The sequence below is a fragment of the Molothrus aeneus genome, chromosome 1 (genome assembly GCF_037042795.1).
Source record: "Molothrus aeneus isolate 106 chromosome 1, BPBGC_Maene_1.0, whole genome shotgun sequence".
Taxonomy (NCBI): Eukaryota; Metazoa; Chordata; class Aves; order Passeriformes; family Icteridae; genus Molothrus; species Molothrus aeneus.
The window spans coordinates 33174985-33191888 of NC_089646.1; the positions used below are offsets into that span (position 1 = coordinate 33174985).

The 16904-nt window shown below is 39.1% G+C and overlaps 1 protein-coding gene across 1 annotated transcript; it reads right to left on the reverse strand.

The window, feature by feature from the left end:
* Positions 1–7713: 7713 nt before the first annotated feature.
* Positions 7714–11314, reverse strand: NPVF (neuropeptide VF precursor). Its single transcript, XM_066567169.1, has 3 exons — positions 11152–11314; positions 8974–9346; positions 7714–8099 (listed from the first exon to the last, which is right to left on the reverse strand). Exons 1-3 carry the CDS (start codon positions 11287–11289, stop codon positions 8092–8094), a joined length of 519 nt encoding a protein of 172 aa, XP_066423266.1. The 5' UTR covers positions 11290–11314; the 3' UTR covers positions 7714–8091.
* Between the last annotated feature and the right edge of the window lie 5590 nt (positions 11315–16904).

The window sequence follows — 16904 nt, forward strand, 5'->3', positions numbered from 1 at the left end:
TTACTTCCTTCTGCTGACCTTTTCTCTCAGTATGGTTTTTTTTTTTGTTTGGCTTGAATTGGCAGCAAAACAAATGGATGCATTTGAAAAGAGTGGTTTTTTCTGTTGTTTTTTCTCACCAGTGAGAGCAAAACTAGCTGGAGGTCCTACTTTTCTTGGAAAAGCAGTGTGAAAAAAGCTGGAAGCATGTCTTTTGGCAAGTGATAGAACATAAATAGCTTTTCTGAATATGTCTTAAATGCACTATTGTGTTATTAATAACCAGTTGAGCCAGTAATTGGTTTATTATGATTTTGAACCACTGATTTGTTTTTAACCTGGATAACTTGGCCATCATATTAAAGTGAACTGAGCTTTAATGCTTGTGCCATGTGCAAGTGTACAGCTATATCAGTGATTTCCAGAGTTCACAAGTTTAATATATTCTAAAAAAATAATTATTTCAGTATGTCTTTTTCATGCTCTATCTTACTCTAGAGCTGAATCTTTGGAAGGGCTCAGCTGAATATTTTCCTTCATTGCATTAATTACTCAACTGTTGAAAAATGTCTGTTATTTCCTTCCAAAAATATACTATGGAAGAATTAGAGTTGTGATTTTAGGACACAATGGGAATGAGTAACCTCAGCTGTTATTACAGAGGGTGTGCTGACTGGAAGAAAAAGGCTTAGGACATCAGTTCTAGACTCTGAATCTTTACACAAAAAGGTCATCCCCCACGTGTAAATCTGTCAGTACCTTAGTTGTGTGTTTCACTGCCACCTGTATCTCCACATTACTGAATTTCTTTGGCAAAAAACTAATTGGGAGGATGAAGTTCCTTGATACATCTCTGTATAGCTCCCTTACCAGGCTACAGTGGATGTCCTGTGCTGCTGAAGCAAGGGAAAGATGGATATCATAAAATCACAGAATGCTTGAGGTGGGAGGGGACTTCTGATGGTCACCTGGCAAGGCCTAAATCAGGCTGCCTATGACCATGTTTCCAAGGAGGGATCTATCACACCCTCTCTGGGCTCAGCCACCCTCACAGGCTAAGTGCTTCCTTATGTTCAGATGTTTCAGTCTTCTCACTGGGCACAATGAAAAGAGCCTGGCTCCCTCTTCTCCTGCAGCCTCCCTTCAGTGTTTGTATGCATTGATGAGATCCTCCCTGAGCCTTTTCTTCTCCAGGCTGCACCATTCCTGCTCAGCCTTCCATCATATGAGAAATGTTCTAGACCCTTCATTAGCTTAGTGGCCTTTCACAGATCCAAAAAGAGCCAAAGCAAGCTGTTTGTTGAAGTGAGAAATTATACATATTCTTATCCTTAAGCTGGTGTTAAACGGCAAAAGTTATAAAGAATTGATAGGCAGATTAAGACACACTGCAACAAATTATCTCTTCATGCTTTATGTCAAATGCCACTGTAATTTCTTTTTAAAAAAAATTATTTGTTCTAGGAATGGTTATTAAAAGACAGAAAATTGACATGACCAGACTTGTTAAGGTTTAAAGTTCATGAGATAGATTTTGTAAAGCTAATGCTTTAGTTTCCTTTTTCTAACTCCTCCAGGAGTTTGCCGTGCTAATTTACATCCCAGCTTCTATAAGGGAATACACGATTCTCCCCAAAATCAGGCTTTACAAGGAATGTTATTTCTGCCCTCTCGTGGCCACGAACCATTTTGCAGTTTTGCATCGATGAGAATTCCAGACTTGAATCTCATTTCCATAACTGCAAATTGCTCTTACTTTAGAGAAGAGACATATGTTTTGTATCTCCGAGTCAATTTTCCTGTATAAAATGTATTTATGTATATCTTTCATTTGAATATAATAGTTGATTATCAAATTAATTACTTAAAAATCTTCTAGTTTATGTCATAACCCAGAATATGAACCTGTCACTTGCATGTTACAAGAAACAGTCCGAACAATAATTTTTGTAGCACGCATGTAAGAGCATATAATGCAATAGTGATTTAAGAGAAAAGTATCATAGAAAGCAAGAATAGATTATTCACTATCAAATAATACTAACAAATGAGAATATTTTTCTGTTACATCCTGGAAAATGGGGAAAAAACCTCATGACTTTATACATTACCTGCAAACTTTTTTCCTCTGTGCTCCTTTTCAGTCAGCCCAAGTTACTGTATCCTCATCTTGGTGATTTCTAGGTTAACTGAGAAAATCACTATTGCACATATTGTGCTAGTGCAAAACTGTGCATCATCTGCACTTAGCAGCAGAGGGAAATAAGACCCAGAAAGAATTTATCACTAGTTACACATTTGAGATGGGGGTGGGCTCTGAAATCCTCCAGGGCCCCCCCGGATTCATAAAATCATATGTAGTAAAAATGTGTGCAAGAACATATCTGGTAGGAAATGTCTTGAAATACAGAACTTCCAGAAACATGCAGTGGAGGCTGAGCAGACACAGGAAGAACCTTGTGAAAACTGCCTGCTCTTTTCCCCTCCCCTGCTCTTTCCTCAGACTGGCACATCAAGAGCAATTCAGAATCACCTGGGTTCACACTTCTTTCAAGAGTCCACAAGCCATATGTTATCCCAGTATAACTACACTGTAGGCTGCTCTGCAGTACCTCCACTGGTATTTAATTTCTTCCCAGGAATCTTAATTAAACTTCTGACTTTTCTTTCATAGCTGCCAAAAGAAATCAGCTGCTGAATTGGGCTGTACATTTTAGTTTGAAATATGTCTTGAGGGACAGGCAAACCTGTACCTCTCAGAATTTATGATGGTCTCTAAAGGCAAATAGGTACTCAGTCAAAATGGTAACTGCACTCAAAGACAAGCTCAGCACCAAACATGTGCTTTTATGTTTTTCTTGAGCCACTCTCTTCAACAGCAGAGTTCAAAGAAAGTTTGTCTCCATTCTTTTACAAATAAATTTCTTCATATTTGCCATAGAATAAATTCCAAATATTTATTGCCCCAAGATGTGGATGTATTTTAAGTACCTGCAGAGTTAAGCAGCTAAGAGAAGCAGATGATTTTTAAAAGCTTCCCTCTGTTCTCCTTCACTAATTCATCTAAATAAGAAGTGCTTGTCTTGGTTTGGAAAGACAGGTGTCTGCTAAGGAAGGCAGGAGCCTCCTCTGAAATGGAAAATGTAAACCCCCCACCTCTGAATTGCTATAAATTTTAAATTAAGGGACTCTCAGGCAAAAAATATGGGAGCAGGAAATAACAGTTCTTAAATAGGGAAGAAAATAAAAAGATAAAATAAACAATGCAGTACAGTAGAACAACACTGACTGAGTCAGAACACAACCTGACACCCTGTGGGTCAGGGTGTTTGTAGCAGTCCAATTGGAGTTGTGGCTGCAGCCCTCCTGGAGTGTCAGGTGTGGTTCTGCTGGAGCAGAGATCCTGTAGTAAAGGGTGTAGTCTTCCTCTGAAGATCCACTGGAAGAAGAGGCAGCTGTTCCTCTGAGAAATCCAGTGGAGAAGCTGTGCTGGTGTTCCAGAATCTCAAGATTATATCTGGGTAGAATGCTTGGCTCTTCCCTCTGGGCAGTGCATCTCACAAGGGATGCTATAGTTCTTATCAGTCATGCAGTGACATTCAATAGCCTGTTATCAGCAGATGTCTCCCCAGTTTTGGAAGAGATAAGGAAAACTGCCCACTTAACAGAAGACAACTGTCGTACAGATGACAAATAGAATACAATTTGCTTGACAATCCAGGACAGTGCTCCAGGTCTTGGAGCAGAGATCCCCCTGTATCCTGCAGGCCCAGGTGAGGCAGGCTGTCCCCCTACACCCCATGGAGGACCCCATGCCAGGCCAGAAAGATGCTGTTACCCATGTGGGAAGCCTGTGCTAGAGTGGGTTTGCTGGCAGGACTTGTGACCCTGCAGGGGACCCAAACGGGGCAGTCTGTTCCCGAGGGACAGCACCTCATGGCAGGGACTCACTGTGGCACTTTGTGAAGATGTGCAGCCCATGGAAAGGACTCATACTGGAGAAGACCATGGAGGAGTGTCTCCAGGAAGAGGGACTCCACATTGGAGCAGAGGAATAGTGTGAGAAGTCCTCCCCCTGAGGAGGAAGGAATGGCAGAAACATCATTTGGTTTACTGACCCCAATCCCCAATGCCCATTCCCAGCACTGCAGGGAGGCAGAGAATTTGGGAGTGATCTTCCTTGTCTTCATCCATGAGACTTTTGTTATAGTTTTTCTTAACTGTCCAGCTGAAGATGGAAGTGATGCGGTGATTTTGTAGGCTCCTTTTGTCCACCCTGGATCAACCCACCACAAGCATCTCCACAAAGTGTAAATCTGTTTTCAACTGATAACTTTGATATAAAGCTCCTCAGAGATTTATGAAGTACTTTGAACCTCAGTGATGCAAACTGATTTAATGTTTTCTTTCATGTGAGGTGGGGCAGCTTTAGGAACTAAGGGTCAAAACCCAAGCAAAGTTTTGGTTTGCAGCATTCCTAATAGTTGCTTCTGGTTTTGAACCACTTTTCATCTATTACTTGTAACCTGTATATGCCCAAATTTGCAAAGACAGCTACATGGCTCTGGGTGCCCTACAACACTCATATTGCATTGCTGCTTGTCTGTGCATTTGTGCTACAGTATGCAGCATGTGAGGTTTAGCTCCAGTTTCTATTATTCAAACATTTCTTTCAGTGTGGCTGAGGTATCAAATACATGTGAGGAGAAAGGAGATCATGTGATCCAGCCTCCTGTTGAAAGCATGGCCTGAAAAGAAATAATTTTCTCCTGAGGTATTGCTGTGTGAGGCAAAACAGTACTCGGATGCCTCTGAAAATTTGGGATGTAGCGAAATGAATTTTCCTGTGCAAGGTTTTTCTGACCTATGTCTGTCTTAATCACCTGACTCCTTTTTTTAAAACCTGCAAACAATGGAAATACCCTTCTGTTTTTCATTTCACTTTATGCACTATCAGCATGTTGGAGGATGGTAATAAAAGGATGGAATGAACTTTAATAAGTTCTGGGTTTAGAAATCTGTCATAACCATATACTTTTTTTTCAGTATTTCAAGTACAATGGTAGCCTACAGAGATGTCTGAGTTTTCTGAAAACCAATCTAGAATATTTCTTCTACCAGTTAACTCTGGGGATATAAGTGGATAATTTGTATGGCAACTGTAGGAGAAACCCTTTCTTTTTTTTCTAAAATTTTAATTGGATACACTTCTGAGTAAGGCCACAGGACTGACCTTCTGGCTAATCACTGCATAGAATACATTGTGAACAGATATGAAGAGATGAAAAAATGTATTTTGCCCTATTAATTTTTCATCAGATAAAATACACATAAAGATACTGTAAGCCGCTTTTTTCTTTCCTAGTAGCACAAATTTTTCTCATCCAAACTCTGGTCTACAAAAGATCTGAGTGGCACTAGCTGAGGCCCTTCTATGTTATGTCACCAGGAGAGCAGCACAAATGCAAATCAGACATCTATGGCTGTCAAGGTATCTGTGCCAGATGAACTTTTGTGGGTGCACTAATGAAAGCATTTCCAATTCCTGCTAACAGGTGCTCTTAAACTTGGGGAAATTTTTAAAATGTCTTGATAAAAGTTTGGAAATTTCGAGTGGTCTGTCATTACTAAGGATAGCCCAGTTTTCTTATTTAAAAAAATGCAAAAGGCAGTTGCAAAAGCAATTGAAAAGAATCTAAGACTGACAGATTTCAAACACGATTCCAAAGTCTGGTTCTTTCTTAGGGTAAACCAAAGTGTCACTTTACACTCCACTAAATCTGTCTAAATGATATATTGAAATCAACCCCATGATGAGCCTTTGGACTTATAAATTAATCAGTACATTGTCAGCTGTCTTCTCTATAAGCTTAAGTCAGAACCTAAAACAAACCTGGTGTTTTTTGCATGGAGACTTTAATAACGGGCATAAATATTACTTGTACGGCAAGGAAGGCTGGTAGCTCCTGAACCCTTCAAGAATTCATGCCAGGAAGTCCCAATAGTCTGTCAATTGATTTACTTGTGTCCTCTCCTTGCTTTTTCCCAATTCATGAATAATATCTGTATGTGGATAATAAATAATCCAGTGAGTGATAACTAGAGCAATGTATGTTGCCTGTGGTGCCCCTTCTCCTCCTGTTGCACTATCCTGTGATTGTTTTCTTGGCTCATGTGCTCTCAAGCCAAACAGAAATTTTGCACAGCATAGCATAATTCCTACTTTATGTACTTTTCAGCTAGCAGTTCCTGTACTAAGGGAAAATAAATCAATAGCCACCTCCTGTATCCATGCTATGAAGCTTGCCATAAGAGGACAACTTAATTGTACCTGCTGCTGGGCCAGTGTTTGGGCTTCTGCTTTCCTCCCACAGCAGCTATCATTAATGCCAATGGATGTGTACCCTTTCCCTGTTGCTAGGTGATATGTGCCTTAAAAAGGCAGCTTCTATTGCTGCTCAGGGATTCTCACAAATCTTGTTTCCTTTTGGTTCACATGTCGTGCAGTGAGGTTTGCAGGACCAGAAACACAGCTCAAAGCTCAGGGCATTTCCTTCTGCTGCCCATTTGATTGTAAATCACTTAAAGATCCTGGTTTTCCTGACTGAGGAATAAATGGCACCTGATCTGGTGGTAGGCAATGGCAAGACTTCTGCTTCATAGCCTGGATCTTTGACTTTCCCCACACACAATTTGTTGACCAGTGTCCTTCAGCATGGACTTGTCTGCTGTACCCAAGTGTTATACTGCAAAACAGGTCTTTCAACAGCACTTGTTAGGTAAAATGTTTTCTGAGGCTCAGAGAAAAACACGAAGATTGGTTTGGGACACTTACATTCAGAAAGTGTAACCTCGCTGGTTTTTATCTGTTTAGAATTTCCTATCTCTTTGTTATTTCAGGTATGAGTGAGTAGGAGACTAGATATTCTCAGGACTATAGTCTGATTCCTTTGGATTGAATTAGATTCACCAGGTACAGGCTGAATAGTGTTGTGTTTCCTGTAGCCTCATTAATTTTGTGGAGGAATGGCAACTCAGCCTCTGTCCCATCTATTAATTGATCTGATCAATTTGATAGGGTTTTTTTCCAGGTTCTTGTAAAGATATGTGGAATGTAAGGACATCTGGTTACTGTTTTTTCAGCATAAAGACTAAGACAAGAGACAGAAGAAGTAATAAACTCTCAGATATCCAAACCCTGAGTAAGAGGAGGCAACAGGACAGTAGCAAAGAGCAGAACTACCAGACCACTTGATGGGACTCGAACAGAACCACTCAATGCCTTGAGAAGGCAGGCACTGAATGGACACTGTGCATGGACACTGTGTGATCTGATAGCACCTCTTAAACAAGGCTAGACAGCAGAATGAGTGATCTGGTTGCCAGAAACTGAGGAGTCAAAGGGACCTGCAGGTCTGAGAGCCAGGAGCTGGAGACAGATTGTCTGGTTCCAAGCTATTGAATAGACTGAGCATCAAAGGGCTGCTGCTGAAGGCACCCATTTGTATGTGTGATTCTAATGTCAGTTTAAAGCTGGACTAGCTGTGAGCAGAAGAAGAGGTGTAGGAGCCAGCTGCCAGAGAGACAAGTTGCCTTTCATATTTATATCCAAGATGACCCATAAAAACCAGGAAAATCTTTTTCTCAACACTTGATTTTCTTTAGCTGCTCATGACACAAAGGCTATCAGCAGTTTTGATCCTGCTTCTCAATGTTATTATTCACATCATAGGCTTCTTTTTATTTGAACCATGCGCCTTTATTAATTTTATGCTTTTTAAAATTCTGCTTTAAATGCTGTAAATTAAACAGCCATTGTTCTGAAATTCAGTTTTACAGCCAACAGGACATAAGTAGCATAGAAATAAATAGAATTTATACTAGACCACCACGGAAGCAAACTACCACAACAATCACTACAATTATCATTGCCTTATATGTCAAGGGTTTTTGCAAAAAAAAGACATTATGCATACATGAAGGCAGGTTTGCATTTCAATTCACACATTTCCTTTGGATGACCTTTAGTTTTGAAAGCACATTGCAGCTTTTCCAAGTCTTTCAGATTCTGTCTTCATCATTTCATTCCAGTATTAACGTAACTGTTAGAATTCATATCCCTAAAAATACCAGACAAATAAAACAAAAGCTGTTATAATTAGGTGAGACAGTGAGAAAGGAATGAAAGGAATCAAATTAAATGAGAGAGAACCTTGGCTTCTAATATATCTGTTATCATTTCTGGCCTGAACTTCTACTTTATTCATGTGTCAGATGGAGGTCAGGGGTAGCCACCTGAATCTTGGTAACAAGACAAATGGGCAGTTCCAGTATGGCAGCAGTTATGATAAGAAGGACTGTTGTTGAAGAGCTGGTTTAAATTATTCTTAGTAATAGCAGGAAATAGTTTTTCTATGCTGAAAATAATTCTGAGATGTCATAAAAATTTTTCCATGATAATGTGGAATGAAAAATCAAAATCTCAAACATTGTCTCAGTAAGAAAATATGAAAAAAATAGAACTGGATGAGAAAAAATATTTTTCAGAATGCTGCTATTTGTCTTGGAATTTTGTCTTTTTTAACTCTAATTTGCATAAATTTAGAAAATTGAGGAGTAATTTATAGGTAAGTTTGTAATTTTATAGTGCTGAAATGGGATATTTTAATGATTCTGAAACTTCTTCACCAAAGATATGATTTTTCAAAATGAAACGTGATCTAAAAAAGCATCAAATCTAATCCTGTCATATGAACATTTTAAAATTTGGCTGTTTGGCACCTTCTCATTAAAAAAGGTTTTATAAAAAGATTCTCTACTGCTTTTTTACGAGGCTTTTTGATTTGATGAACTGCAATCTTTCTTTTGGCAAATTGAACTCATATTGCAATGCTTAGGAATATTCCTAGAGGAATTCTAGCTGTATTTAATCATTGCTAACCTATGATTTAATATGCATTTTAATATGGGGCTTGAACACTTGTGTAGCATTACCTGGTTCAGATTCCTGAATGTCTCGAGGCAGATTGACAGCCAGTGACTTCCCAAACCTCTGTGGCAAATTTAGAAGTGATTGACTGAAACCTTTAACAAGTGGAGATCTCTCAAGCCTGTGTGATACCCTTGGAGCATGATTAAGTATGTTCTCTCCAAAAGCTCTTCCAAATCTCAGGGGCAAGTTTGAAAATGGTTTAATGCTTCTTTCTTCTGGATAATTTCTTCCAAATCTAAGAGGTAAATTAGCAACTGAATTTGGCATCTTGCTTGCTGTAAAAGGGTTCATTTTGATGATATCTTTTGATCCCCAGTCTTCCATTTCTTCAAAATTGAGACTCCTCTGCTTTTCTTCCAAAATATTATCTGTAATCTAAAGAAAAATAATTTAAAAAAAGATATAATCATTTTATTGGGCATTACTCCAGCTACCAATGACACAAAGTATTCTATTTCATACCTCCTTAGAAAGCTGCTGGGCTCTTATTTTTTTGAATATGTAATGTTTTTTAGATCTATTTGCTAAACTCCATTGTAACATGAGCTCCTTCATATGGATTACTTCATATGCTGACATTGTCCTGCTTACCTTTTCAGAGCTCTGACCACAAGGGCATATTTCCATATCAATGTCAGCAAATGGTTCAGCTCAAATGGTGTCAATCTGACTCTGAGCCCAGGAGTCAGATCCTGTGCAGTCAGTTAAGATAGGACAGCACCTGCTGTCAGGGTCACATTTGCTAGTATCACCACCTGAAATCCTATGGAGTGGAAGATGCTGAACATGTTTTGTGACTTCACACAGACCCAGACTCGTACTCATCTGGTCTGGATGAACAGGAGGATGGACCAAGCTACCTGAAGGTATAGCTCATTTCTTCCTCAGCCCTGGGTGGATGCTTTGGACACAATATCCATCCAGGCTATCAGGCAGGGAAGTGAATGGAAAGCTTTTGGGTCAAGTTCACATCATGCCTGTTCTGGCTTTGCAGCATAGAAGTTGCCCTGAGTTTTAAATGGCTTTGGTCCTCCCTAGCCCACAAGATACATTTGGAGCTCCTGGGCTCCTAATTTTTTGTGCAACCAACACAAAACACACTTTCTGTATCTATGCTGTCATACAGTGAAGAACTGAGCCTAGTGTATTACCTGTGTCATGATGCTGAGGTCAGCTGTTGCCTGAAAAATAGCTTTATCAGTATGACCCTTCTTATAGAGCAGTGTTCCTCCCTTGGCATGTTGAGAACAACTTACTTTTGTGACAAAAATAAGTTTCCAGGACTTAACTGCAAGTATGTAAAAATATGGATTTAAATTTCAGTCAAAGACACAAATGCTCCTAATCATAATTTCACTTCCTTGTCCCTATTTGTCTTTCCTTTGAGCTTCTCCAGTTACTGGCAGAGAACAGGAATGAGCCATTCTAGTTCATACTTCATGGTTAAAACTTTAAATAAACTATCCCTCTCATTGCACCTGCACACTGCTTCTTGAAGAATATAAAAGATAGTGAGCTAAGTCCAGAGGATTTGACTAACATAATTGAATTTGTATTTTGTTTTGAAGGATGTTTATTATACCAATGATGATAAGTCAAAAAGAGGGGTTGGCTCCCATTTCCTAGGGAGCATTTGCAGGGAAAACATGAAAAATAATACAGATGAAGCGTGCAAATCTCATTTGGCACCTATTGAGACATAATAAATGTGCAACCCTGCAAAGAAATTTTTATAGGCAATTTCCAGAGTAAAATTTTAAGGCCATTAAGTATATTAGATTTAAAATGTTCTCTGTTTATCATTATTCTTTGAGTATTACAAGCATGCCTTTATTAATTTTGGATTAATAATCTGTTATATTAGGTACATAAAACACCTGACAGGAATGTTAATTGAGGACTCACTGTGTAAGTAAGAAACTTTTCAGAAAAAGTTGCAGCCTAATCATAAAGCTGTACTGCAAAAAAATTGGAACATGAGTTGATTTACACAATCAACTCATGTGTTTGAGAAAAAGAATTTCTTGAAAATTCTTTTGACAAGCTTTTTTCATACTGCTAGTGCTGTAATGCTGAATGCTGTGGAATGAGTTTAGGACAGCCTGTGCCAAAAAAATCCAGTGTGCTCAAGATCTCACCCGCAGTTCCCCCAAACAGTGTCACAGTAATACAGATCTTACCTCATAATCTTTATCATCACTGTCTTCTCTGCTCTGCAGCCTGGACTTCATTGGTTCATTTAGGCACATACTGTTTGATGTGAGAAAGACCACTGTAGCTAAAGCAAACAGAATAAACTTGGTTGAAATGACTTTCATTTTTCTCAAGTTAAGCTTACTTAGAGAGCTCAGAATCTGTACAGAAAATAAAACTGCCATCTTTTTATATAATCAGAAAACAAAACAAATTTTTTTTCACCATGACATCAGTCTCTAAAGCTCCAATTCCCAGTATTAATTAAGGAAGTAATTTTAATATATTGGAAGAATGTTGGGAATTTCTTTTGTGAAGCTTCTTAGACAACATAACTCCTTGTTAGGGACACGCTGACTTTACAAATATTTTGTTCTGGTGAAGTATGTCTTAATTAGCTAATTTTGAGAGCCACAAGAGTAGAGATGTACAATAGCCACAATGCTCCATCACTAGTAGACAAAATCACCTTGTTTCTTTCTTTTGTATCGGTGTCCTCAGAAGAACTATGAAAGGAAGCTTTCCCCATGTAAGCATTCTTCTGCTTAAACAATCGTTTTGGACCACAGAATGCTTGTTTATACTTATGTACACCTAGAAACATTTGTCCCATTAAAATCAAGTGCTGTGTATTGGAGTTGTTGATCAGATCCTAAGAGATGTTATGCATCAACATCATCTATTGATGTACATAATGCCTATGCTCTAAATTTGACATATTAATTTGCATTCAGAATGGGTTAGGTACATGCTTTTAAAACCCTAACCATAAGGTAAATTTTTAGAAATTCCAAAGGTTATGTTGTATCTATATTTTTCAGGCCAAATTTCCAGCAGTGGTTTTTAATTTGCCACTTAGCTGAACACAGTGAAAGCGCTGGACTGCCCGTGCATGTTCTGTCCCAGAAGGAGATTCAGGATGCAGACTAAACCTACCCTTAAAGCACACATTGAATTGGTTGCTAGAGAGGCTGGTGAACCAGGCTAATATTAGAAAAAAACATATTGTGTTGTTCTTCCATTTGTTATTCCTAAATTCTTGAACTGCTTTAAATTAGTGCTTAAAATCAACCCCATATGGAGGAAATTTGATTGCTTGCATTAAGTGCTCACACTGAAAATTGGACTCTAGGCATGTTACTTTGCAATTCAGCAGCAGAGTTGTAAAATGTCCATTCCATCACAGCACTAGCAATGTAGTCCCAAGAGAACGTTTTTTATGCTGTGGGCAGTATGGATAGTATGGACTGTTTATCTGTTGACAGTGTGTTACTGTCTTTGCTGCACAGTGAAGCTGAAAGATTTGCAGCTAACCTCAGTTTTTAATTTAAAAATGGCTGTTTTGATAAGTGCATGCCTGCAGTCATTTCTACCTTAAATTCTCTGAAACTGAGATCCTGAAAGCCATAAGCAGTCTTCAGGAGGAAATCCCATTGACAGAGCTGGAAGTGAAAAGGGGACAGTTTCTCTTAGATGAACTTCCCCAGATGGAGAGGGGGTCTAAGATTCTGCTCCTTTTTTATGTGACAGAGACCATCAAATTGCTAAAGTAGATGAGTATGGTATCAGTAAGATAATTAGGAGCTCCTGTGAGAAAAGAGTGTATTTTAATGATTTACTGGCTTTTGTATGTCACTTTCCTTTGCTGTTGTACTGTTACATTTACATTTACCTTTTTACATTTACATTTTTGCACTCCTTGTTTCTTTGTGGTGTGCAATCCTTCTGGCCGTGTCTGATAGCAGAAAAGGTTGGGTTCAAAGACCATAGAAGCATAGATGGTTTTGAGTTGGAAGGGACCTTAAAGATCATCTAGTTCCAACCCCCCATGCCATAGTTGAGGGTGCTTTCCCCTAGATCACGTTGCTCTGAGCCCCATCCAAGCTGGCCATCCACTTCCAGGGATGGGACATCCACAATTTTTCTTGGCAACGTGTTCCAGTGTCTCACCACCCTCACAATGAAGAATTTTTTCCCCATATCTAATCCAAATCCACTCTATTTAAGTCTAAAGCTATTTCCCCTTGTCCTTTCACTGCAGGCCCTTGTAAAAAGTCTCTCTCCAGCTTTCTTGTAGGCTCCCTTTAGTACTGAAAGGTGGTTAAGGTCTCCCTGGAGCCTTCCCTTTTCCAGGCTGAACAACCCCAACTCTCTCAGCCTGTCTTCATAGGAAAGGGTCTCCAACTCTCTGATCACCTTCATTGCTCTCCTCTGGACTCACTCCAAGAGGTCCATGTCCATATTATGTCAGTGGCCCAGAGCTGGATGCCATAATTCAGGTGGGATCTCATGAGAGTGGAGTCGGGGGCAGAGTCACCTCCCTCACCTTCTGGCCCCACTTCTTTTGATGCAGCCCAGGTTATGGTTGGCTTTCTGGGCTGCAAGATCCCTTTTCTGGCTCATGTGATGAGAGTAAGCACAGTTCTGTGTCATCTCAAGGGGCAATGGTTCCCCTTGCATTCTCTGAGACTGTTCTACAAGGTGCTTTAGAGTGGGATGTGGTAGATAGGGAGGGAAAAGATACTGTACCAGTAGTGATTCATGAAGAGGGCTTGTACGAGCACACATAAACCATGCATGCAGGGATGTAAGAATCCATGATGATGCATTTGTTCCCAGAGTGCCTTGGTATGAGTCCTTTTCTCAGAGTAGGTGACTTGTCTTCTGTTTTTAAATAATATTCATGGCAGGGAAATAGAATTCTGGGGATACCAAAATTTTGGTATTTGCAAATCTGAGTCAAATTCTTTGGAAAACAGAGGGAATAAAACAGCACTGGAGAAGACCTCTAGAAGGAGCCCATGTCCTCCTAGTGCTCTGGCAGGTCAGGGGCAGGAACTGTCTCTTTTCACCAAGGGCTGAATGTGGATTCCTGTCTCTCTGGAGCCTCATGTCAGGGGGCTTCAATCTGTGGGAGTAGAGAGATTTTCCAAGTTCCTTTACTTTATGGTAACAATAAGGACATACAATAACAATAAAGAACCCAATTCATACTCTAATATCCATCTAATGTGGTCATTTACCACTGGGCCTTCCTTTTATCTAGCTGCTGGTCTATGAACCTCTCTTGATCAATGATCTTGCAATTAACTCTGTGAAAATATATGCCTTCTAAATTAAATAGTATTTGCAAGATCCAAAAGTTCTCTCTTACATTGTTTGGCATGAATACAAATTGTGCTTTCTCTGGGCAGAAAAAGAAAATGTATTCCTGTTGTCCATGCCAAATCAGGCTTTCTTGACATTCAGCTTGTCTCCTATGTATGTTGATTTTCTAATCAACATAAAGTGAGGTATTCAGGTGTTTTGTAGGCCAGGCAGTCAGGGATTTGTGTGTCTTTGTACTTTCTAATGAATTAATTTGCCTTTGATGGCTCTACAGCAGGAACTCCTTGGAAATTTCAAGTCAAGAAATTACAGTGATTGTTCATTACCTTCCTGAGGAAGGACTGGTTAGACCCTACTGCTCAAGTACCAGAATGGATAACGTGAGTGCTCTTCATCAATGTGATCATGACTTCAGCAGCAGCATTAGCTGGCCCAGCTGACTTTCAACTGAGGCAGCTGAGGCATCCTGTCACGATCAATTAAAATTATTTATTGGCCGAGAGAAGACACATTTGTTGGTGATACATTATGTTGTAGAAGTGGGGTGTTTATTCTGTAATTGCTTGTGCTTGATGCACAAAGGGATCAAGGCACATGGAGGGGAAACAGCTCTGGGTGTTGTTGAAAATAATTTTTGAGTTCTTTGCCTCTGGTCCTACGCTTGTTTTTCTTTCCATCTTACATCACTAGTCAGCCAAGCTATTCAGAGGATTTTAACATAACTGGACTTCTGTTTTTAAAATTCCCCAGTTCAATAGGAATGAGCAGTGCCATCTACATGTGAAACAAGCCTCACAGGCAGTGACAATTTAAGTGTACCCATTGGTGTATACTAGAGACTAGGGCAAGGTAGTGTTTGCTTCTTGTTTTCCCTTCATTTTAAGTAGGTAGGCACATTTTGGCACATAAGTAAGAGCATTTTGGCTTAGTGGTATAAGAGTAATGTGGATCTGATCTGTGACAAGTTGATGGATATCTACTTTAAAAAATTGACATTAATATATAATTAGTAGTAATGGCAAAAGTAGCTCAATTTCATAAGCAACTCCATGCACAGTTATTTGATTCCAGTGAAAGAACAAGTTTTAATATTGCTCTTTTTTCATATGAGAATATACTTATAAATTCTTATCCATTATTAACAGCATATTGTGTGAAAATTGCATGTTATTTGACTCATGACACCAATAAGCATCTGTGCATTTCCATAATGATAAATCATTCATAATGTATTCATTTTGCCATTATATATTATATGACCTATTCTATGGCTCATTTTGAAGTAAGAAGATTTAAAAATTTGCAACTCTTATCATTGGCAAGCAATTCTGTTCATTTTTCACCTGTTCCTGTGGCATGCAGGGGGTTGTGTTTGCTTTGCTGTGCTGTGCTTCAGTTCTGGTGTACAATGCAAGGAGTATTTGCCTGGAATATGTATGACCCTAAGTAGATAGATATACCTCCACTCCACTCAGTACCCTGGCTCTGTATGCAGATGTAGGCCTGGTGTCCCCCTCATACTGATAATAAATGTTTCAGTGATCAGGGGAGCCAGTGAAGCTTGCTTTCCCATAGGTTATTGATTGAATATTAAATGACAGTGGGTAATCTCTGAGGTCCAGGAAGGATTAACCTTACTGTAGGATGTCCCTGTGAGCAATGTCTCTATCCTCTCTTGCTGTGCCTGTTATTTCAGAGAGATTTTTCCCTGCCAAATTTGACTGAACTTGACTGCTAGACTTGAAAGTTATCAAAGGTGACTGACAGACACACACTTATGCACTGAGAAACAGACTTGCCACATTTCGTTAGAAAACCAGAACCAAATCAGGAATGGCTCTGCTGAAATACAACAGGTATAAAGCCTCAACATCTGCAAATTTACTGTGGACACAGTGATAATTTTGATCATTATTAATGAGGCATCTTCTGGGGTTTGGCAGAATAGGAGAACCTACTCTACTGTGAAAGGAGAACTTACTCCACAGTGAAAGCCCCATTCTTTGTGTACTGTAGCTTGGTATGGAAAAATAACATTCATAAAACAGCCCTCTCTGATTTGCAGAATCAGACCTTCAGTTTTAAACCACATTTTCCCGTACCTGAGCTTTCCTGTTAGTTGGGTGGTAGTAAACTAAGGACAAATGCATAAAAATATAAAGGTACAAGTAATCTCATTTTTAGGTTAACTCCTATGAATTAATCACCACTGTTAGAAGATATTTCCTCCCCTTGATTCCCTGCATACAGACTATAGATGTGTAATTTTACATTTATTTTTTTTTCCTTGAGCTTTTGGAGCAGCAGGACAGCATGAGAGACAACGAGAGGCTTGAGCCTTTATGGTAACAAGCTGAAAACAACTTTGTCTTCTTGGTAAATAAGGTGTGAACAATAATTCCAGATTAGACAGGTTCTTCAATTATACATTTGTGTTAGTAATAAAATAAACATGTTTTCAATACATTTGAGACATAAATATCTTCCTTTTTACTAACTACGCTGCAGAGTGTAATACCATACTTACCAATCTACTGTAGCTTGTAGCACTCTTGCCCATTCTTGTCTATTAAAAATTTAACTCTTTTACCATACATTATTAAAAGTGCTTTGGTTGGCTGCAAATCAAGAA

Excerpts from the sequence above, each read along its gene's own strand:
- NPVF (XM_066567169.1), bottom strand. The coding sequence starts at position 11,289 with ATGAAAGTCATTTCAACCAAGTTTATTCTGTTTGCTTTAGCTACAGTG. Across the intron at positions 9,347-11,151 it reads GTGATGATAAAGATTATGAG|ATTACAGATAATATTTTGGA; the intron begins GTAAGATCTGTA and ends ATTTTTCTTTAG.